Raw genomic sequence first — 23,733 nt, 5'->3', positions numbered from 1 at the left:
CACATAGCAAATCTTCTCAATCGGAATTTCTTCCTATGTAACCTCAAACAACATAGTAGCCAACACATGCGCACACACAAGGCGATTTTCTAAACCTTTATCACCAAGAACAAGAGTAGGTCTACTTGAAATCGTCTTCTCGCGACCTCATTGGCTGATGCCCAGATCCCACATGGAGACGTTAGCGTAAAGACACAGTATGGCTTTGCATTGTGGCATCAGAAGAACAGATAACCACTACTTACTTCAGTTCTTGACGGATTTGAAGTATGAAAATTTGGCTTTTTATACTTTCTAAAAGGGAAGGAACTTCAAGAAATTGTTAATCCTGTTATTTTCCTATTTAATAAATTTAAATCTCACTGGGTGGTTCGGTCGCTCGACTCGTAATCCGAGGGTCGCCGATTCGAACCCCTTTCACACCAAACATGCTCGTCCTTTCAGCCGTGGGAGTGTTATAACGTTCGGTCAACTCCACTATTCGTTTGTAAAAAGAGTAGCCCAAGTGTTGGCGGTGGGTGGTGATAACTAGCTGCCTTTCCTCTAGTTTTATGCTGATGAATCAAGGACTGCTAGCGCAGATAACCCTCGTGTAACTTTGCGCGAAATTCAAAAACACACATTTCAAAAATCCTGAAGAAGAAACTGATTTATTACCTTCGTTCCAAGTTTATCAATAAAACAACAATCAGTAGAGGATAAACCTTTGTTTTATTGTAGAAAATAACAATCTGTAGAGGATAAACCTTTTTTTTTATTGTAGAAAATTAACCAAAGATTTTTACAAACTCGCAAACTTAAGTACATGTGATTTATTACTTTCTACAATTTATTTGGGTAACTTGAATAATATATTAAATTATTCAGTTATGAACTTACCCCCTGGAAAATGAGAAAGATAATTCTTCCTTTATTTATTCAATATATGCATATGAATTGTTATGTATTACAATGAATAATAACATGAAGCTGTGTTAAATTATAGTTATCATTTAGATTTAGAAGTTACATAAATGTCGTCATGATATTTGCCAACAAGATTGATATGCACAGTTTTTTCTAATACAAATAAATTTCAATACAGAAAAAATAACAATTTACAATAATGATTATTACAAATAATGATCTATGTAGAATTTTACAAACAATATTGAGTATTCTATCTAGTCTGGAACTTCCTTGGTATCTTATCAAGAGTTCATGATAAGTGAATTAATTTTGATTTGGTGTAGGTACAATTCATTTAACAGGGAGCTAGCTGACTGCGTCCTACACCAGCCACACGCCGAGTTATCCGCCGATGAAAGTTAAATGGCTTGTAATGTTCGAAATCTATAAAAGGTTTCTCGTCAAATATCTGAAAGCTCATGATTAATAAACATTAACCACAGTAAAAGCTTCCAAGGTATATAACACACCAACTATAACAAATCAACAATTTATACTGACTTTCGGCGAGTCGTATTGGTTACATTTATACACCCTTGTGCAAATTTATTGAAACAAATGGTCATTTTACAATATTTTCAGCATGGTGACCGGAGTAGGTTCGCTGGACCCGCTGATTTTCTTTAATAGTCATTTTTTCATACAGACGGCGTCATTAGCTGTGTTTTGCAGTACAGTTGATCTATTTTTGAGATATATGACGAAATTTTGAGGAATATTACGTCATTCAAAATTGCGTTAGAAGGGCAAGGAGACCAGTCAAAAAACAACTTCTTACCAACTCAATGAATAAAAAGCGGTCTGAAATACAAGAACTGGACGCAAGAACAATGAACGAAGGTGTTATTCAGTGACGAGACTCATTTCTTCGTAGAGGGTCAAAGAAGTCTGCATGTTCGCAGATCTCCAGGTGAGAAACTTCGAGAATCTCACATCAATCAGTTCGTAAAACATCCCTTGATGAAGATGTTTTGGGGATTTTTCAGCTACTATGGCGTCGGAGGCTTACATATCGTAGAAGGTATGATGCGAGGACCACAGCACATCGAAGTTTTGCAGAAAAGAATCGTTCCAGAATTGAAAAAGAGATTTCCAGATGGATCTGGCATTTTTCAGCAAGATCTGGCTCCGTGCCACACATCGAAACTTGTGAAGAATTTTATGACTACAACGCGAATAGAGGTGCTGGACTGGCCTGGAAACTCTCCGGACTTAAACCCTATTGAAAATATTTGTAAAGAAAGACTTCGGGGAAAAGACTGTACTACGAAAGATAAGCTAATTGAAACCATAACTGAGTGTGGTACCGCGATCCAAAAATTAGTAAAGATTGCAGTCAACTCGTGGACTCGATGCTAAAGCGGAGTAATGATCCTCTGAAAAAAAAATGCGGTCATATCACGTATTAATTTGTGAGTAATTTTTGGATTCTCAGAAATAAAACGCAAAAATTGAAAAAAAATCGTAATTTTCCCTCTTGTTTGAATTAATTTGCACAAGGGTGTAAGTGTGAGGAGAGTTTCTCAAAACTTCAGTTTAAGCAACATCTATTTATGTTGTTTCGCATTATAATTTATCACGGATGAGTTTTCATTTCATTGTGTTATGTATTAGAATTTATGTCGGACGAATCTTCGATTTATTATGTTACGTACGTTATGTATTACTATTTCAAATAACCGGAACTTTTCATTTTAATTTAGAAGTTAATTAAATGTTAATATGTATCAAATTTATGATATTTGCAAACAAGATTGATACGCCCAATTATCTTTTTTAACATAAATGTATTTTAATATATGAACAAAAACAATACAATTTATAAAACGGTTATTACTAATAGTTATTACGAATAATGATTTATATACAAAAGTTTTACAAACTTACAAACAATAATAAGTCTTATATCTGATTTGAAACTCAATCTTTTATCGATGTTCACGGAAAACAGATAAATTATTTGTTGATACACCTGTATGCTTCTTTTGACAGCTGACTAAACTTGAAGCACCTAGTAGAAATAATAACATTCGAAGTTCACGGATAGCCAATAAATTGTTTGTTGATACACCTGTAAGCTTCTTTCGACAGCTGACTAAACTTGAAGCACCAAGTAGAAGTACTAGCATTCGAAATTAATACTCTGAAGTTTTCGGTTTGTAATGTTCGAAATCTACAAACGTTCCTGGTCCAGTGCTATAGCTTTCGATTAATAGGCGTAAATCACAATAATAGTTTTCGAGGTCAATAGCACACTGACTGTAGCTGTCCAATAATATCTTTCGTCTGGCGCGTCGGTTTTATATAGCAATCACGCAAATTTCTCGAAGTTTCAACAATGTTTTAGCGCGTTTTTGTAAAACAAATATTGTTGATTCTTGTTCTCGAGACTCTTAAAAATTTAGAGAACAGGCGAGACTTGCGCAATGTACAGCCAACAATATACGTCACAGGCAAAAAATAAAACTATACCGAATCAAGCACAGGCCTTAAAAATAAACGCGTAACGGTAAATCCATTACAATGTACACACCTATATTGTTGATTGTTACACTCAAGAATCTTTTACAGATTTAGTGAATAGACGGCAATTTCGCAATACAAGTTTAGTAGTATAAGCTATGTACATTTATAAATATGAATTTAACGTAAACAAACATCGATATCAAAATGCATATACGATAGTAAAACCTTTACAGAATTTACGAGATTTTTATTCACTTCACAATTTCACATACTTTCTACATGCGACCTTCAATTCTAATAAAAGTCACCAAGTTTGTCAGTAGATTTCTCTACATACCTGTCCTGTAGCAAACAATGGCAGCTTCTTGGATATTGGACATGGTAACTCTCATTTAGGTCATCACAGAGATCGACATGGTCTTGCCCTTATCCCCTCGAGCCCTGACACAGTGTGACCAGAGGTCAGCCTGTTGCCACCTGGCGGTGATACAGGCATCAGCTTATTAAAGAGACTGATACAGTGGACATCTCATATGGTCAAGGTCAAACATACTGTTATGGAAGATATATATATAGATGTACGTTTGCAGTATGGGTTAAACTTTGCTTTAAAATATTAAAAACATCAAATCTGGCTATGAGAGCCTGCTTCTTCTCTTGATAGTAATGGCGAAACTTTGAAGACAGGTCCATCGTCCCATAAAGTTTACTTTAGTTCAAGCTTAATGTGACGGGAATTCGAACTCAAGACCTTCACATTACGAGTCTACCACCCAACTCATCTGGCCATGCTGAACACAGATAAAAAGAAAAAATATCATGGCTGTTACAAAACAAAATATTTAAGTTATCAACTAATTCTTCACAAATCGTAAACGGTTAAAACCTGGTGCAATATCATTAAGATTTAGTTGTAGGAAAGAAATTAAACATGGAAGACTAAATTTGAATTCGTTTTACATATATACTTCAGTATAGAGGTAAATTAGTGAAAAAAACATCTTAGTTAAGAAATATGTTGGGCCTGAACTTAGTAAATTATGTTTAGAGCAGAAACTATTTGCCTAAAATCATGTAAGTGTTTACTTGAAACATGACGTTTGTTTAAAATGGCGTTTAATATTTCTTATTTATAATCAGACCAGGCTATAGTGAAACTCTGGCAAACAAGGTTAAAATTTTGACATTTGTGGTTTGTTTCACTGAAGATCAAAGTAAAGAGTGTATTTAAATTTATGACTGATTTAAAATTGTATTTTATTTTTTATATTTTTTAGGTTTTCTAATCTTTGTTTGCATAAAGCTTTGGCAACAAACATTTCAACCATTAACAAGTTCCTTTTGTTTCAAAGGTTTAAAAGAAGTTATTAATGTATTAATTGACATTAGGCAATCAATTGTGCAAAGACTCTTCAACATAGACATGATTTAAGGCTACATAATACTCGTAAAAGTTAAAATTTTAAACATTAATGGGATGGACAAGTTTTATACTTGTCATGCTATCACTGGAAAGTATTGAACCCAACAAGTGTCAGACATCCTATCACGTGACCACTAAACGCGGACCGATTGTTTGGAGTGAATAAACCCCTCATTAATTAAACTTATAGGTAAATCTTAATTTCAAAAGACTAAACTTCCGAACGTTCTAGACTTCACTGAACGCAAAAAAAAAAAAAGAAGACAAAGCAAGAAGCACTTAGCTACAAAATTGGCAAAGTAATAATTGCACACGGCACGCAAGTTACAAGATTCAACCTGACTAGTTTCTGTGCCTTATAAAACCTGTGTAAATGATCATAAAATCTTTGCACTCTCTCGAGGATGTGACCAAAACAGGTTAACCTCTCAGTTACGAAATCTCGAGACAACTAATTTTTATATGTGTGTTATGATGTAACTTGCCCTAATAAAAAGTTGGCAAACAACGATTTATCAGTATAATGAAGTAATTTATTTTGGGGGAATATTTAACTTGTTTCAACATAACATGTGATACATTTTTCCAATATAAATTTCTTTGTTATGCTTATAAGTCGTTGTATGCTAACTTATTATTACCATAACATGTTTCCATACTCAATTAACTTGTTTAAGAGTTAAAATTCATATATACTGAATGTTTCTAGTAATAAAGTACTTTTCTTTGCATTTAACAAAATTGTGGTTATTAGCTTCTTTAAATGAAATTTACTGCTTTCCCTAACTAAAGATCACGACAACACTGTAGCCAAAGAAAAATGTGTCTGATAGTATTTAATAACGATTAATTTTGTAATCGCTAAAACTGGGACATTATCCTTCAGCTAATGTTAGTCCTGCCCCTTTGAAGAGCGAGATTCTAGAAAGGACACCATTCAGCAGTAGTTCACTTATCCCGTGGTTATGAATGAGACAACATAAAGCAAGCGACCCGGCATGCCCAAGGTGGTTAGGGCGCTCGACTCGTAATCTGAGGGTCGCGGGTGCGAATCTCCGTCACACCAACCACGCTTGTCCTTTCAGCTGATATGACGGTCAATCCCATTATTCGTTGGTAAAAGAGTAGCCCAAGAGTTGGCGGTGATGACTAGCTGCTTTCTTACACTGCTAACTTAAGGACGGCTACCACAGATAACACTCGTATAGCTTTGCGCGTAATTCAAAAACAAACAAACGAACATAAAGTAAGATTGGATATCAGTGTATATCCTTTACGTTACAGTCATGCGTAGGTGCTATGTTTTAAAAAAGGTGATGTAATAAAAAAAGAGAAGAGGTCTTTAATTAAGTTTTTAGGAAACCAGAGAAATCCTTGCTATGAAGTTCGTGTAAACAATTCAAAAACAGAGAAAAGATATCAGGCCGCCACGTAGAAGTTTTAAGGGGGGATCAATTTATGATATCGAAAACCAACACATATTGTGGCAAGCACAATCAGCATGCTAAGGTTACGGGAGTCTGAATGCGTGCTCCTCAGAAAGTGTCTAAAAAAATTAGGCGTCTGAGGTTAAATCTGGAAGCAATTTTGTATGAAATATAACTTTAACGATTGGCTAGTTATTCACACAAAATCCACAAACATTCAACAAATCATAATTTTGTTGTAGCACCACATGTGGAGCGAGACGTAAATTAACATAAATAGGGAACGTGCGTGGAAATAGAAAGTAACGAAATTTGTTTCAGCCGATAAATATCGTTGATGGGACTTGTGAAGTCACGGTAAGAATAAATTTCGTACAAGCGTTCAAGTTTCTGTAATTCAACTAGTTTGTATACCACAAAAGTTGTTTATTCATAAGACACAAACAAAGCATTCCACTGTAACTTATTCAGTAACTTATTAACAAATATAAAAATATTTCAACATTTGTAGCTCCCAGAGTGCTGGAAATTATCATAATTTTCAACAGTAAAAAAGAAGTTTCAAGTTTACGTACTGAAAAATTAGTAACAACCACAAAAAATAGTAAACCTTGCACATGTTTTCTAAACGTATTGTTGGTGAGAAAATGGATCTTGTTCTTATTTTTAAAAATACATTATTAAATGTCGTTTTCAAATTAGAATAATTATTTTTTATTATTTTAAATGAGTCAAATCCTAAAAACGCTTTCTATAATAAACATTTTATTTATATTTACATACAACTGCATATACAATTACTTGAAACTGTGCACTTCGCTAGGATCAGCATACAACTCGTGTTAACTTCTGTTTATGTATACAGTAACGCCCTCTACAGTAAACTGAAATTATACATGGATAAAATTCAAGGTTAAAATAACTTCATTTTTTGTTAAACTTCTCTGAGCTTACTAAGCATCATTGAGCAAACAAGTCACAATAACGCCGTACTTTCGATGATAGTCATATGACCAGTTAACTTTATGATGCTTCGTTCATTCAGCGAAGCGAAGCAAATAAACTTATCTTGTCTTAACCTTGAATTTCAACTATTTCAGTTTACCATAGATTGGTTCGATCATATCACATAAGCTGCACTACTTAAGGAGTCGTAGAGACATCAAAATCTTCTACCTATCCCATGCTTTTTTATACTAGTTAGGTATGCTATATAACAATAATAACATAAAATTACAGGATAAAGTATTCTGATTGGATATTTAGATAAACAAATAAAAGAATTAGAACAGATTACAAACAGGGGAAAACGGTACTGGTTGACCACAGGATAGGTTGATAAATGCCAATGACTTTTATATGTTCAAGTTGGTTGTCGTGATATCATGACCACTAGCACATTCAAACAAACGTACTTACTGATATAGTTTTATCCTGAATGAAAACTTCTGCCATGTGCGGGAGTAAAAAATTGATATTTTCACATACTTAAGTAAATATTTTTCACTGCTAAGTTTCTTATATTGTTTTAAATACTTTATTAAGATAAGTTAAGTTACAAAGCATTCGAAAGTGCATTCTTTCGGCTATACAATGATGCATAATTAATTTTGTTTGATAACTGTGGCTGTGATGGCACACACAAGTCATTTCTAGCAAAATAGTGGTTTAGGGTACATTGACACAGTTAATTTGGAGCAGGCTGACACGCTTGTAAACGAGCCTACAATAATAAAACATCGTGACAGAAATCTCGATTTCAAAGGATTGTCTATTTTTCTCAACTATGGTGATCAGGAATATATTGATATCCACCTTCGCCCTACTAGAGCTAGAAATGTAATTGTTATTTTCATGAGTTTTAGAGTTGAATTGGGTTTATTTTTGTTTTACTCTGTTGGCATTTAAAACAGCAACTGAAACAGAGGAAAGTCCAGACCGATTCAAGATAGCGAAGAGAAGACAATCAAATCCGGTAACGTGACGTTGACGGAAGGAAAGAAGAAAACGCTCAACAAAACTTCCTGTGATCAGTGGATCCAATATTACGGTTGGGATTGATAAATCCAAGTGCCTTAGAATTTGCTATGGAGGAAAACGGGAGTGTCCTGAGAAAATCCACTTTCACAAGACAGGCACCTAATATTCTACCTGTCCTGTGAACAAAGGTGAAAAATTAAAAAAACACAAGTAATGATTAGCATCCGAAATCGAACTCTTGTTGTTTCTAAGGTATTTTAAAGGTCATTTATATTTCATATGGAGATATTTTATGCGGAGCGCTAGCCAGGGCAGTTAAAGCGTTTCTTGTTTCTGCGGTTTAGGAGTGTTGGTGGACCAGTGTTAGTCTGTCTTTGAGTAAAAGGGTACTGCAAGCTTTGTGCACATAACTGATGAGGTAAATCTCGGTAGTCTGAAGGCTAGTCTTAGAACTGTTTTGCTGAAGATGTGTTTTGGTAATATTTTTTACATGTTGTAAATGATTTGACAGTCATATATTATTAGTAGTAGACATATATATGCTTTATAGATTTTAATTATGGGGTTAGACGTGCATCCTTTATCGTTTTCTGTTATTAGTTTTAGTTGAAAAATTATATTACAAATTGATTTCTTTGTTTTTAAAATGTTGCATCCAGGAGACACGTGTATCAAATATTATTTCCAAGAATTTCCCATGGAGCATAGATTGATTTCATCGTTGCCTAATTTAAGTTTTACATTCTTAAAGTTTCTGTGGTGTTTAAGCTGGGTTCGAATGCAATACCAGTGTTGTTGTTGTTTTTAGGAGGGTGTGGGGTAAAATACTTTCCAATCGTTACACCAGTTAAGGATAACATTTGTTGATTTTTGTATTCTATTACTTGCTATTAGTGGGTTTCGTGAAATACTCCAGTCCACATAACAAGTTTTCGGGTATGTTTTGTGCTCTTTAAGCAAAGATAGATATTGTCCAAAAATATTTAAACAGATTTTGAATAATTTCAATTAATGTTTAAATGTTAAAAAATTAAGGAAAAATTTTCAAATTATTGCAAATACCTCATTGCGTTGCTCCCTTTCAATTATGTTCTTATATTTTTTCTAAACTTTGAATTTCAAATTGTGTTTGTTGATTAGACACTAAAATATTTTTATATTTAATTAACTTGAATGTATAATAAATATATTCATACAAGTAAAGTGTTTTCGATTTAATTTCATTCGTGTCAACTTGCCTTGTATTTGGAATAGGTACAATTGTACACAGCATACAATTCTGTATTATGTTCACTTTTGAGAAAATTAGCAAAGAGGTAAATGATTTATTTTTGCCGTGTAACAGAAAAAGATGTCTGGTTTATGTTGATATCAAAATGTCTTATCTTTAAGATCACAGATGACTTGTATTTAAAAATAAAAGAAAATAAAAGTGAGTCAATCAGTCCTGGTCTTCGTGACGCTTACAAAATATCTAAATGTTGCAATAGCAATATCCACCAAAATCTACTAACCTCTTCTTTTAAAAGTGCTTCACTATCAACACAATCATAAATACCAGTTTCCTTGGAACTGTCGTGTACAACGTTATTCCATGTCAGGCTTTTTTAGAAAATGAACTAAAAAGTTGTTTTTATTTTACTTTTTGAAAAACTATTGTAATACAAGTTAACATATAAATAAATTCGGGAAAATATTTTTTGTGGCATGAAGTGTGCTCGAGTTATCTTGAATAAATCACTAAGAGAGTTAACTACGACTGTTACTGCTTGCTGGGATGCTACAAGGTTGAATATGTCATCATCACTAAAGGCTATTCCACTTGTAGACAATGAGGTTTCAAAGTTAGGTTGTAGTGCTAGTTTCCTTAAAATATGTTTTAGAAAACGACTAAATTTATATCATATCACAATTTCAATCATAAAATTTTGCTTACAAACTTATTTATACAATAGTGTTCCATTTTCATTGCCAACTACACGAAATAACAAAATGTGTTTGCAAACCCATTGCATTTTTGTTGATTACACGTAGAAGTTGGTCACAGTAAGATGGGAGATCTATCGAAATTAAGAAAAAATACTGATTTACTTCTACCCCAGTCTTGAAGTAGCTAGCATGTAATAGTTTTGTTGGAATTTCATGCATAGCTACTCAAGGATTATATGTCCTAGAGGTCCTTAATTTAGTAGTGATAGACTAGACTAGAGATAATATAACTACTCAGCACCAATTACCACCAACTATTTTACCAATGAATAGTGGGATGGACTGTCGCATTATAATGTCGTCACGGCTGAAAGAGCAACTTTTGTAACAGGGATTTGAACCTGCGAACTGCAAATTGCGAGTCTAGCACCTTAAGCACCAGTCCAGGCACGTTAAGGTACTATAGTTTAAAATAGGAATGATGAGAAATTCACCTATTTTATGATCTACCTTCGTTTGTTTGTTTTTTGTGGACTTCATCTAGTTTGTCACAGTGAAGGCAAATGTATTAGCAAAGAAGCATTAGAACAAGCATTAAATATTTTAATGTGCGTACGTGCGACTCGCAATCTTTAAGACAGACATAAAACTGCTGTGTTGTTTAATAACACTCTGGCTATGTAGGATCAAATATAGGGAATGTTGTTATTAATGTTCTGGGTTGTGTTATAGTCACATTCATGCAAGATCAAATACAATGAATTTGTTAACCAGTCCTTTGGTCTGTGCTATTATCATAGCCATGCATAATAAAATACATGGAATTTATTTTTCAATTTCGCACAGAGCTATATGAGGAATATCTGCACAAGCAGTAAAACATTAGAGGAAAGGCAGTTAGCCATTGCCACCCAATGTCACTCCTTGATGTACTCTTTTGCTAACAAATAGTAGGATTTACCGTAACATTATAACATCTCCATGACTGGAAGGGCAAGCATTCGATTGGTTGATTGATTTGGCGTTTTTTGGCGCAAAGCAACTAGGCTATCTTCGTCAAAAATCCGGCAAAAAGTTGAAAGTAAAATTATTAAGATTCGTAAAAATGAACGAAGGTAAAATAGAACAAAGTTTAACTTTTGAATTAAAAACTTAAATAGCGTTAAATCCAATTTTTATATATAGTTTACAGCAGTAAGAGTGAAAGTACAGTATTACAAGTTTGAAAGGACTTGCTGTGGCGTAATTTTAATTATTCTGACTCTCCAGGATGACTAACGGATAAGTTCAAACATCAACGTTAGTCACCTGAAACTGTCCTTTCCAGTCCTGGTTTCGAGTTATATGACGTTAAGGCCATTTTCTAATTTAATATCGAATTAGTTTACTTTAATTTGCAAAAAGGAATAATTAAAAATGGTCTAATTTATGAATTAAAAACTTAAATAGCGTTAAAATAGTCAATAGCCTTAAAAACTAAAAACAATTGTAAGGCGTACAGTGTCACCATCGCCAATGACACTGTCCAACGCTGTGAATAAAACTTGGGACAAAACGTGTCTAAAACAGTGCCGTTGTTGAGAGTCGTAACGATGGCAAAATAGTAAAATGTGGCTTTTTGTGACCTGAGTTTCATACATACAGCGCATTGGTGCATCAGTCCCAGATAAGAAAAAATGAAGAGTTAAAAACTGTGACCAATGTGTAGTCAAGTTAGGACAACTTAGCTTTCCGATCCTTACGGAAACAAGACGGCCAAAGTCCAAGTCGACTGCTAATTAGCACGGAGCCGAGCCCTGAACACGGGACCAAGCTACTTGGCACCAACCACCGGGGATGGCAGCTTTCGAGCAATCCCCTGACAACGAAGGAAAGAATAACCTTCCATCATAAACAGAGGAATTGATAGATACCTATTCCGACACCACTTCACATACCCAAAGTGAATCTGGTGCAACTGACATTGCTACCACTGGAGGTAGTACCCAAACCACAAAGGTAGACGGCGCAAGTTATATTACCTCGTATAGCGAGGTGAGTGTCGATCATATTACTAGGGTAGATGGTATAAACCCGACTAGTGGGAGTCGCCAAACCACACAGATGGACAGCTGAAGTTATAAAATCTCGCCTAACGAGTGAAATGGTAGCCATACCATTACGATGGGTGGCAATTATTAACTAAGAGAAAGAGCAGATATCTCCACAGAATAGGTCGGCACAACAGCATTTGTAAACCTACCCATAAGAAAAACGACCTGTGACTTGTGTCCACATGAGTTTACGTCTTTTTCCAAGTTTGCAGCCCACATGGGAAACAAACATAACTCGTTGGCATAAGCACACTGTAAATTATATGGAAAAGACAATAACAACCATCACGCTATCGCTTGTCATGTTCCCAAGTGTCCCTATTGGTGAACTTTGATGTTCGTAGCAGATTTTTACAGCTTTGGCTGCGAGATCTGCAAAATGAAATTTAAGACAAGATCAGGCTTATCTCAACATAAAAGACATCGGCATCCTACCATCAGTAACACCGAGTGTATACTATCTCAAGGAGTCAGGGTGCTGCTGGAGCACCCCTGCTGGGTAATATGGTCCGAGGAAGATATACGAACCCTCCGTGATGTGGAAGTAGTATATTCAGACTCAAAGAACATCAATATTCTTTGTGCAGAACATCTACTCGGAAAGACTCCTGAACAAGTCTCAGATAAGCACCGTGACCTCGATAAGGTTCAATCGCCCGTCCATGTTGATTCAAATACCATCCTTACTTAAATCAACTGAGAGATCAGAAGGGACTCAATAAAGCTATATGGCAGGAGATTGAAATAGTGACTAAACAACGGGTTGACGAGCTCTCCCATTCACAAGCGTCTTGGAACAATGAAAGAATCTTGAAGCAGACGATTAAAAACCCTAAACCTGCTCGAAAACTATACAAGTGACGTCTCCAGCGAGTGGAACGTTTTAAAAGATTCCAGAAAATGTTCGATTTCGAATGCAAACGCCTAGCTGAGGAGATATTAGATGGTTGAGATGCTGTCCAATGTCACCTCAGTAAAGATCAGGTGAAAGCCTACAACGATTAGGTCTTAGTACTGTAAATGATAACGTCAATTTTAATAGATGCCCATTACCATCCAGGGCAAACAATACTGATATTCTGGAACCAATAACACTAGATGAAGTGAGGGTGGCACTTCAAGGTATGAAGAAAGGGCTGCAGATCCCAAAAGCATCACTCTTCCAATCCTACTTGAACATCTCAAGTATGGCATAGATGTTTCCTTGACAAATGCGTTCAATCTATGGCAATTTACCGTTCACATTCCTGAATGCATGAAAGTCAATAAGTTGCTACTCATACCAAAAGGAGAGTTATTTGCACAATGTCAAAAACTGGAGACCGATCACAATTTCGTCTATATTCCAAGCAACGTTAAACATAGTGAATGAATACTGTTTGCATAGTGGCCTCAGTTTAAACATCTCTAAGAGTGCCAGAATGGTGATTAGGGTGTCTAATAATACCTTCACTGTTAACGACAGCCCTCCAATGGTCAGTCAAAAATGACACACTGCCAATGATCGGACTCAAACAGTCATATCAATATCTTGGAGCAAACGTTTGTCCATGGACAGCAAGCCTGTTAAACCAATCCTTGAGAAGTGGATAAACAATATCTCCAACATACCTCTCAAACCACATCAGAAGGAAGAAATGCTCTGTAGATTTGCTGTGCTCAGGCTTTTATACCAACTTGAACTGGGCAAAATTAATTTGAGATTGTTAAAAGAACTAGACAATCTTATAAAAAAAAAAAAAGGCCGTGAAAAACTGGTGTCGTCTACCAGCCTGCAAGGCCAATGATTTGCTTGCTTTACTCACCTCATCATGATAGGGATCTAGCAATTATCAAGCTGGAGTCTCTTATTCCGATGTTAAAGATCAAAACGTATTTGAAAAACTAATTTATTCATTGGACAAAGTAATATAATACTTGACAAAAGATGGTTTGCTGGGTGCCATCAAGGGTATTACCATGAAAGCCAGACTTCTGATCCCCAAGTTTAACCAAAGATTCAAAACATATTAACACTAGAAAGAAAAACTATGAAAGACTAGACCTACAAGGGCATGGTGTAGAGCTTTTCAAATGCTCAACATCTGCCAACCACTGGTTACCTAAACCTGTTGGTATGAAAGCCCACCAATGGGGAAAGTGTATAGTTGTAAGGGCAAAAGAGACCCCGAGTAGAGGTAACCTCAGCAGGAACAAGTAATCTGCCAAATATCAGGTCTCTAGAGCCATAAGAGAAACCCTATGTCATCTTAGCAGTCAATGTCCGAAGTTGAAGTCAATGAGAATATGCCTCACAATAAGATCTGTCACCACTTGGTAAAAGAGGCCTCCTATCAAGGGTGGAAGGTTCTTCAAGATTCCCCCTTCGAGACAGAAAATGGAGAACGTCAATGACCCGATCTGATCTTCCATTGTGATAATAAAGCAATGGCCATTGACGTGATGGTCTGCTATGAGCTCATGTATAACTCGTTAAAAGAAGCATACGAGTCAAAGGTCCCTAGATACGAAAATCTAGCACCTCAAATAAAAGATCTCACAGGTCCATCTTCCGTTGTATTCCATGCTCTCCCAATCAGTGCCCATGGTGCGTGGTTGCCTGAAAACAGGGATGTTCTACCAGACCTGCACATTAAGTCTAAGTATTTCAAAGAGTTCTTGTGTTGGCATATGATCCTCTATATGCTTGATATCCTATGGACAGTGAATAATGAAGAGCATCTTGCTTTGTAGGAATTGTCGACTTTATTTGAAGTATCCCTGCATCAAGTACTAACATCGACATCGTCGACACTGATGTAAAATTTGATAATTTGAAATATCAATAGCCGAATGTCTCGTCATCTAATTAGTTATGTGCATGAATGGATTAACGAGATTCCCACTGTTCCTATCTACTATCTAGCAAAACCACAGGCCCCAAGGATGTGTGGCATTAATCTTTATACTGAAAAGTGTGATACTCAAAACACAGCCATGAGGGACTCCAAGTTCCTGTGGAAAAGAATGGAAAAGTGTCGAACCCATACGTACTTGGAATCACCTGTCCATTATAAAATTAATAAAAATGGGAATATGACACTAGTGGCATATGCCAGAGTATTGGTGATACTCCGGGTATCAGCTACTTCCTGCCCATCGGAGAGAAAGATCGATGTTAGTGCTCCTTCCTTTTGAGCTGATCACTCTGCCCGAGTATTGGTGGCTTACAGACGATAGCAGGATTCCAGCAACTGAGGACGTCAACGAATGATCGTTTTGCATCTTGGAACGGGAGAAGACGAAGAACCCGAGGAAATGTCCATATCCAGAACCAAAGGAGATGGATCTTTGGGTTTGGTGGAGTGAATGTTAGAGACAGAGATGGGTGTTGACGTTGATTAATCAACTTTCTTAACCATAAAGGCCAAAAGATAAGGGGATTATATGTCTTACAGCTCAAAGTAAATGAACAATAGTTTGAAGGAATCTTGGGATCCTTCCCAGGCTTAGAGAAAGAAAAGACAATAGCCTGGTGTCAGACATCAGGAAAATATTCTACTGCCAGATTCGGTTAAAAACAATTAAAAAATAGCAAAAAAAGTAGGATAGATGGCGCAGCATCTCGTAGTGTATTCATCAGGTCCGACCAACATCCTGCCAAACTGATGAAGGGCTAGTTTGAGTTCCACCAGTGTAAATGGACGATTATAGTCAGAGACAATCAGCTCAAGAGGAAAGAGATGATCACTCTGGTCGAGTCTTGATGGCTAAGTAGGTGGAGGATGAAGCAGAAGTGATAGATACCCAGCTAAAGCTTCAGAGAGTATATCTGTGATGCCCTGGGTATCAGCTACTTACTGGCCATCACAGAGCAAGATCAAAAGGGGGACAATTATGCTGCCCACTGACCTTTTGACTCTTGTCCCATATGACTTTAGAACTGCTGGATGTAAGAGACGGTGGTTGTTAACTTAATCCATGATTCCTTCTGGCTTTGACATCTTACCTGCTGAGCATGTATGCGGGCCTGCTGGAAAGTAATGCAGTTCGAAAGTGTGGGATATCTACGAAAAGTATCCCAGGCTCGTTTTTGAACCTTCTGTGCCATGTGGTAGGCAGGATTCCACCACGGACGAGGATAACATGTCGAGGTTTTAGGAATACATTAAGCAACTGCCTGTATAATACCGTCAGTCACTGCTGCCACAGTCGTTATTGTTGGCTTACAGAAGAGCAGTGAGAGAGGACCAGATTGCTTGATCCAGCTTCCACCAGGGCACACGGGTTGGGTGGCATTGACCATGGCCAGTCTATCTCAAAATGAAAGGAAAATGATCACTGACTCGTGAATTACTGCCAACCCTCCATGAGAAATGGGAGAATAGTGAAGGGAAGCTAACTGAGATATCAATAGCAGAAAAGGACTGACTAGGTGCATGAAAATGAGTATAAGAACCAGTATTGAAAAGAGAAAGGTTGTGATGCAAGAGCATACACTCTACATAACGACCCCTCCCATAAAATTCAGTATCTCCCCACAGGGAATTATGCCCATTAAAGTCCCCCAGGATGAAAAAGGGAGACGGAAACTGTTCAATGAGAGCATCAAGGTCCGAAGGCAGGTTCCAGAAATATTTCCTGTAAGGAAAGTCACACAGAATGGTGAGAAGCAATCGGTGCTTTGATGTCATCCAGATTAGAACATAAACCTCGACAGTTCCATTGTAAAAACCATTTTTATTTATGTTAAGGCGAATTGGGTGGAGAGCCCTTCTGTTTTCGAACACATATTTTTTCTTTATTTTATTTATTTGAGAGAGGTGTGTCAACCTCGATGGATCCTGCCCTAGGTCGATTGGGTAGGTCTTTGTGATTGGAAGAGGACGTGAATGAATGATGATTTTGCATCTTGAGGCAGGAGAAGATAATGTACTTGAGGAAATGCTAGTACTTGGATCTTGAGGTTTGCTGGAATGAATGTTAGAGACAGATGGATGTATTTCAAGTTTCTTAATTATGAAGGTGAGAAATATTTTTCGTATGGTTTAAGAATGATTCTTTCAGAAGTATGGAGAGATCTGCCTGCACTTCCACTGTAGTAGTGGAATGAAGTGCAGCAGAATACATCTGAGGTAAAGTGATGGACAGTAATTTTTTGCCTCATGGTAAGTAAATGTTTTAAATTGTTTTCAAATGGTGCACCTCTTTCTTCCAACCACTCAGGGTAAGAATTAAAGTAGGATGGGCAAGAGCCATTATAACTAACACAATGAGGGTCTGTTTCATACTCAGGCATTGTGGTCCTTGCCACCACAAGCACATGATATGGAACCAGATGATGTCTGCTGATTTTGAAAACATCTGGCCATACCTTGCAATTAAGATAAACTGTGTTGATGGTAGCAGGTGGAGAAGATGATGTAAATGTTAAAATGAGGACATTGGTTAGCATCATAATTCCAACTTTGCGAGTGGAAATACACCTCACTGCAGAAACTCCTTGAGTGGAGAAACCAGCGAGAATCTCTGACTTGGGGATATTCTTCAAATCTCTCTCAACAATAACTCATGACAAATTCAAAGTAGCATGGGGAGTAACCTCAATGGGTGTATCCCCAATCTCCTTCAAATGCAAAAGGAATTCACTGATGTGGATGTTTCCACCAATATGTCACCAGAGCAAAGCTTTTTGACTGACTCTTGAGAGCTAGCAAGTTCCTCTAGTTCCTTCTGAATGAAAAAATGAAGACTGAAAGAGAATATAGTATGTGAAAATGAAGAATAGGTGTTGCAGATGTTGAAGATTGCTGCTCAGAATCAAGAATTTCAGGATCTTACTTATACATCTGATAACCCCTTTTTACAAGTAGAACAAGTATCTAGTCTATAATAATTAATTGTGATATCTCTATAATATTAATAGTTTGAAGGCATAGCATTAAAAGTAAGGAAGTGTTTGATTACTGTGTTATTTGTTTGGGTTTCACATGCCAATACATGGAGTTCAACATGAAGTTTTGTTTGCCAATATGAAGGTGTTATTACAACTTTTCATTGATGAAAGTGACTCAGTGTCACTCAATGTCATTATATTCAATGATTTGGACTAAACAACTTGCATATTCATTACATGAATCAACTGATCATCAGTATCTCTGTTTACCCATCTCTGTCACACTTTCTTCAGTGTCTAGCACTAATGTTCAAACTAATGTTTTATCATTTGCACAAAATCCACAATTTAAAAAATTTACACATTGAGTTTTGGCTGATTAACATATTACAACAATAGTAGATTGTAAAGTATATTGATTTATAGGTATCATGAATTGGGTTAGTTTTATCCTTAATTCCATCCAGTTCCAATTTCATTACAATGTCAACTAGCTTCTGTTATGTATAATACAGTGAATACACAACATTTTTTTCTGGATAAAATAACACATTTTACAACAGTTTGCGAGTTTTAAACAGCTCCTGAAAAAAACAACTGGTATTAAATATTGTACATTAAAACACATTTACCTGTACAAAAAGTTTGTGTACACCATAGTTTCTTATGTTCTTATATAAAAAACAACAACAAAAGTCCAAGATATGAATAAGAATCCTTTACAAAATATCTTTATAAATTCCCAAAACCAGGATAATAAGTTTGCTTTAATAGGTATGGTTGGTTTAATTTTGTTAATAATGAACACTGTAACTGAACTACTATATGAAATAAATAACTAAATATATTACATTTTCTTGAAAAGTTATCTTTTATTCTTGCTGAAAATTAATTACAAATATATACATTAATAAAAACTGGAAATGAATGTCCATAATTTTTTTCTATACATTTAATAAAATACATATAAACATGCTGTATTCATAAAAAGACACGTGCACACCATTAAATATCAAATTAAACAAATATTAGAATTATCAGAACCATCTTATAACCTCATTATTTATTTAATCCTTTAATTACTTGTTCATTGTAACAGATTAATAAAAAAATAAAGTATCTTCTTTCTGTCACATTTTAAATAAATCAGCCCCTGAGTTATAAGAAAACTTGCATCATTACAGATAATCTAGTTTCTACATATAAAAATAAATGTTGTAATCTTATTAAAACTTCTTGGCACAAATTTCTTGATGATGCATAAAATACAATATCTTACACATTTCTTAATATTTGCTGATCATTCATAATTTTCATTGAATTGGTACTCTAATAAAGACAATAACAGCTTAAGCTAACAAAAATCAATTAGAAACGTAACTGATCCATTTAAAATCTTAGCATTAAGAATTAAACAAACAAGTAACATATTGATGTTATTGGTTAAGACAACTATTACTGTAAATATGTAATACACATTGTAGTAAGCAGTTTATACAGTTGTGTATCTCAACTCCAACTCTTCAGAAATACAGCAATTTTAACATTTCTTAAGCTAGTAGATTTTGTAAAATAACAATTTTGTTTGTTCAGCACAAATAAAAACAAATGGTGCTGTGCCAATTACATGTACTGAAACTCACTTTTTAGTCTTAAAAGCAACAAGATAAGACCTATTGCTAAGCCACCAGGAACAACACTTTGGTAAAAATATTATATTTCACAGCTACTTTTTTGCAGCCACTTCAACCATGCAGATATACAATTTATATAATCAATGCTAAAAAATAGAACTCTTAACAACAATCTTTCAATGCCTTTAAATGTTTTAAAAGTAAAAATCATTTTCTATTTTTTTTGTTACTCACAAAGATACATAATTAAAACTATCTGTGCTCTACTTAACATAGGAATTAAAATCAGACTTATCATGTTACAAGATCTTTGACTTACCTCTGAGAAACTCATCTCCGAGACACCAGGGAACCCATCTTTCAGATAAATTTTAGTTACTTGTTTTGTTAAGTATAATAAAGTAATTTTCCAATACAACTTTTAAAAGCATAAAAACACATGGGAGAACTTGTTAACAAAAACTTCCTATTATGTAAAATCACTTTTTTTTTTACATATTATTTATGTCACATTGATTTTTGTGATTTTTTTTTTTAAATTAGCCATCAAGAGTTGACTGAAAAGTACAGTAGGAATGCCCATGAAAGATAATATCTGTTTAAGATGTTTTATTATAATAACTTTTACATGCAGTATCTCATATTATACTTTGAAAAAAACTGTTATTAATATAGTTATGTAAAAACAAAATTTACATAGAAACAAATTCACAATATTTTAAAGTTACTTTGTCTGTATATAATGATGTAAAAAATGGACCGAGTACTTTTATAATTTACACAACACCAAGACTTCAGTTTCTGTAGTTTCATAAGTATTTAGATCACAAACATTTAGTTTAATAAACAATTTAATCTTTGAGAAAATATTCTGCAAGATACAAGAAAGATTAGTAAACAATTGTCTATTTTATTAGATGCATAGGCATTTGTATTTTACTTCTTAATTAGTACAGATAATTAAGAAAAATATAAATTTCACATTGAGTCTATTTTCTTCAAAATACTGTTAATTTGATTTGTAAATATTTGAATTATAGTTTAACTACAAATTATACACATCAAAAAGTCCTCTTAAAAATTAACATGATTAAAATTTTTAAAAATGTGTGTCCTTAATAAATAATCTGGCTAAACATGCAAACGTAACGAAATAGACTTGAGAGGCAAAATGTGAATTATATTTGAAGAGGTCTCTTCTGGTGTATACAGTTCTAAACAATAGTTCTTTTATTCAGCTAATTTCTGAAGTTTTTATAAAATTTACATAGAAATATACAACCATGAATGCATGGATATAATATACACATAGCACCTACTATGGTGACTTGAAAGAGTTAAATCAATTTCTCTACAGCTTTTCTTCTGGTAACACATCAACTTCATATTTTCTCTATCTACACGATACAGAAGAGCTAGCAATGTGTTTTTATCATCTAGGGCAGTAGCTTAAATTTGGAAATAAGTGACAGTGCAAAGATAAAAACCTGAAAATACACACACACACACACAAATTAGTTCCACAACTAATTTCAGTAACAACTTATTTCAGGTTAAAGATTGTAACATCTTTAAGATAGTGTGACACAATTCAAATTTCTATAATTAATTTTTCACTTAAAAAAGGGGGGGGATTGTTTACTAGTGTAATTTATACATATTTAGAGAATGGTTTCTACTGTCTACAATACTTAGACAAGAAAACGATTTAGCCGTTCGTGAACAATCAGTCTTAGAGAAACAAAGTAAGTCTGCGTAGCTCGGCAGCTTGTAGATAGACACGCCTTCATTGGTTTTGCGTAATTGCACTAACAAGTAGCACCACCTGCAGACGCAATGGGAAAAACCACAGGTAGATAGACTATTTAAAATGTGCAACATCTCTCTCTGGCTGTCTCGACTACAATCAGGGATCCATTCTGAGAAGCACCCTGCTAGCTCCGAGCGCTATGTTTCTGAAACTATCATGATAACTTATGTTTTTTCCCAGCGGTTCACGGGTGAAGGGCAGATAGAGCCTCGGGCAGAATATAGTTCATTCAACAAGTCCCATGAATAACTAATTAACTTCGTTGTCCTTCGACTCCTTAAGGCGTATGCATGTATAATTACAAAGTAGTCAAACCCGTGATGCTGTCACAGAGAATGAATAAAACACGATTTAAAACTAAACGAAATTCATCATAAGAACTCCTCCTGGTTAATAGTACACCAATAATATCGATTCTGTTAGAGATTACTTGAGATTAACTCTATTTTAAAATAAATTATCAAATGGGTTTCGCCTATACGTTAACTTGTACATAATCACAGAGAGGAGACTTTAAGACACAATAAATCAAAGTGAAACAAGTTAATAACAAATAAAATAAAAATAAATATTCTTATTTCTTTTCGAAAAGTATCTGTCGCGAATAACTTACTAAAAGGGAATACGCATAGACCAGTAGAATTAAATACAACGTAATGTTGTTGTTTGTAGTTAACAGAAGAGTATAGAGTTTCTCAAACCTTACTGAGAGGGGGGGGGGGCAAATTCGCTATACAGTTGTCCTACATGAGAAGGAACCGGATTGTTTATATATAGTTGTTATTAACGTGGTTTGTCCTACCTACCCAGACATCTCGATACGTATTCTCGCCAATACGCAGTTTAACGATTTGGTTTTATCACAATACTTCATACCAAACACGCCAAAGTACGCTTTACCAAGCTGGGTTCATTACTAATATGTTTTGATTTTCCAGTTAATTCGAGAGACATCACTTACCTAGTTGGGTCAATCCGGATGTCAAGTCCATCGATGGCTAACACATTTCTCTCCTTACCATAGGAGGAGTAACTAAATGTTATCTGTAATACAAACAATCAAACAGAGCCGTTTTACAGCTTTCCGATAAAATAACTGAAAATCATGCACGAAATTCAAATAACAAAAATAACCACGTTTGAAAATTTGAAAACAAACGTATATATTTATTTTTACTGTTATTTACTACTGTAAGTACTAAGTAACTGACAAGTCACAAACTAAATAAATCAGTATTAGTTAAGGAAGTAGTAAGTTACTTAACTGGCAAGAGTTCAATATGACTAACTGCCATGACTTTACACTATTTCAAAGATAATTACAGGTCAGTCATCAGGCTAGATTTATCCCTTCTCTGCTTGAAATGGAGAGAGACTAAAATGTTGACCTTCATACTATTGTATTTCAAAATTAAATAAAGGATAGCACATGCATTACGTTTAGTTACCCCCTTTTAGCAAACAGTTCATAACTGACTTTAAAGTTTTGTGCCCCCATACAATTATATTTCAACGTTAAGTACAGGATAAACGTTGTTAGGTTAGTCTTTTTCTACTTTCAGTGACAAAGTCCAACTAGTTCTACTTCATGTTAAAGACAGTCTTTATGCTACGTTCAGTTACTCCGCCCCTCATTTCTACTATTGATAGCTAGGAATTCTAACAATGACTTTGAATTTTTGACCAAGAGACTAACTATTACCAGAACTTCACTTTGGAATTTTCAGTCTTGTATTATTATTACTACTACTACTAACGCCACTGAATGCTCTAATTAGGTTAGTAGGAGCATCAGTAGCACTTAAAGTAACCTTCATATTAGAAGCCACTAAAATCACTGTGTTAGTAGCGCCACTAAAAGCTGTTTATATTAGTAATAAGCATCACTAGCACCTGAAATAACACTCACATTAGGAGCCACTTAATCGCTTTACTAGACAAACATTTCGGATACAAATGAGACATTTGATGTCCGTAGACACGTTGGTGTTATGAACGATTCACAGCATGGTACAAGATGCTTCCACACTTGCATTGGTGGGAGGTTACAATATGTCACCCAATTCACAAATATTCAATGCGTACGTCGCATTAAGCAGTCAGCTGTTGATTAGGACTTCAAAAGTGCTCAGTATAACACTTTATAAC

General features: G+C 35.0%; 1 protein-coding gene across 9 annotated transcripts in view; it reads right to left on the bottom strand.

The window, feature by feature from the left end:
- Positions 1-633: 633 nt before the first annotated feature.
- The window catches only part of LOC143232765 (fringe glycosyltransferase-like), a 67,474-nt gene continuing 44,374 nt past the window's right edge, over positions 634-23,733 (bottom strand). For 3 of the 9 annotated variants that reach the window (XM_076468588.1, XM_076468582.1, XM_076468583.1), the window contains exons 9-10: positions 22,547-22,629; positions 18,989-21,262 (exon numbers count right to left, since the gene is read on the bottom strand). In XM_076468588.1, the coding sequence (XP_076324703.1) occupies positions 21,208-21,262; positions 22,547-22,629 (138 nt within the window). In that variant the 3' untranslated portion in view covers positions 18,989-21,207. Of the gene's footprint in view, positions 2,325-2,764; positions 4,206-18,988; positions 21,263-22,546; positions 22,630-23,733 lie in introns of those variants that run through there. The other 6 variants (XR_013017722.1, XM_076468586.1, XM_076468584.1 and 3 more) reach the window with 6 other exon arrangements.

Source organism: Tachypleus tridentatus, chromosome 11 (genome assembly GCF_004210375.1).
Source record: "Tachypleus tridentatus isolate NWPU-2018 chromosome 11, ASM421037v1, whole genome shotgun sequence".
In the NCBI taxonomy this organism is placed as follows: Eukaryota; Metazoa; Arthropoda; class Merostomata; order Xiphosura; family Limulidae; genus Tachypleus; species Tachypleus tridentatus.
This window is presented reverse-complemented; position numbering and strand designations above follow the sequence as displayed.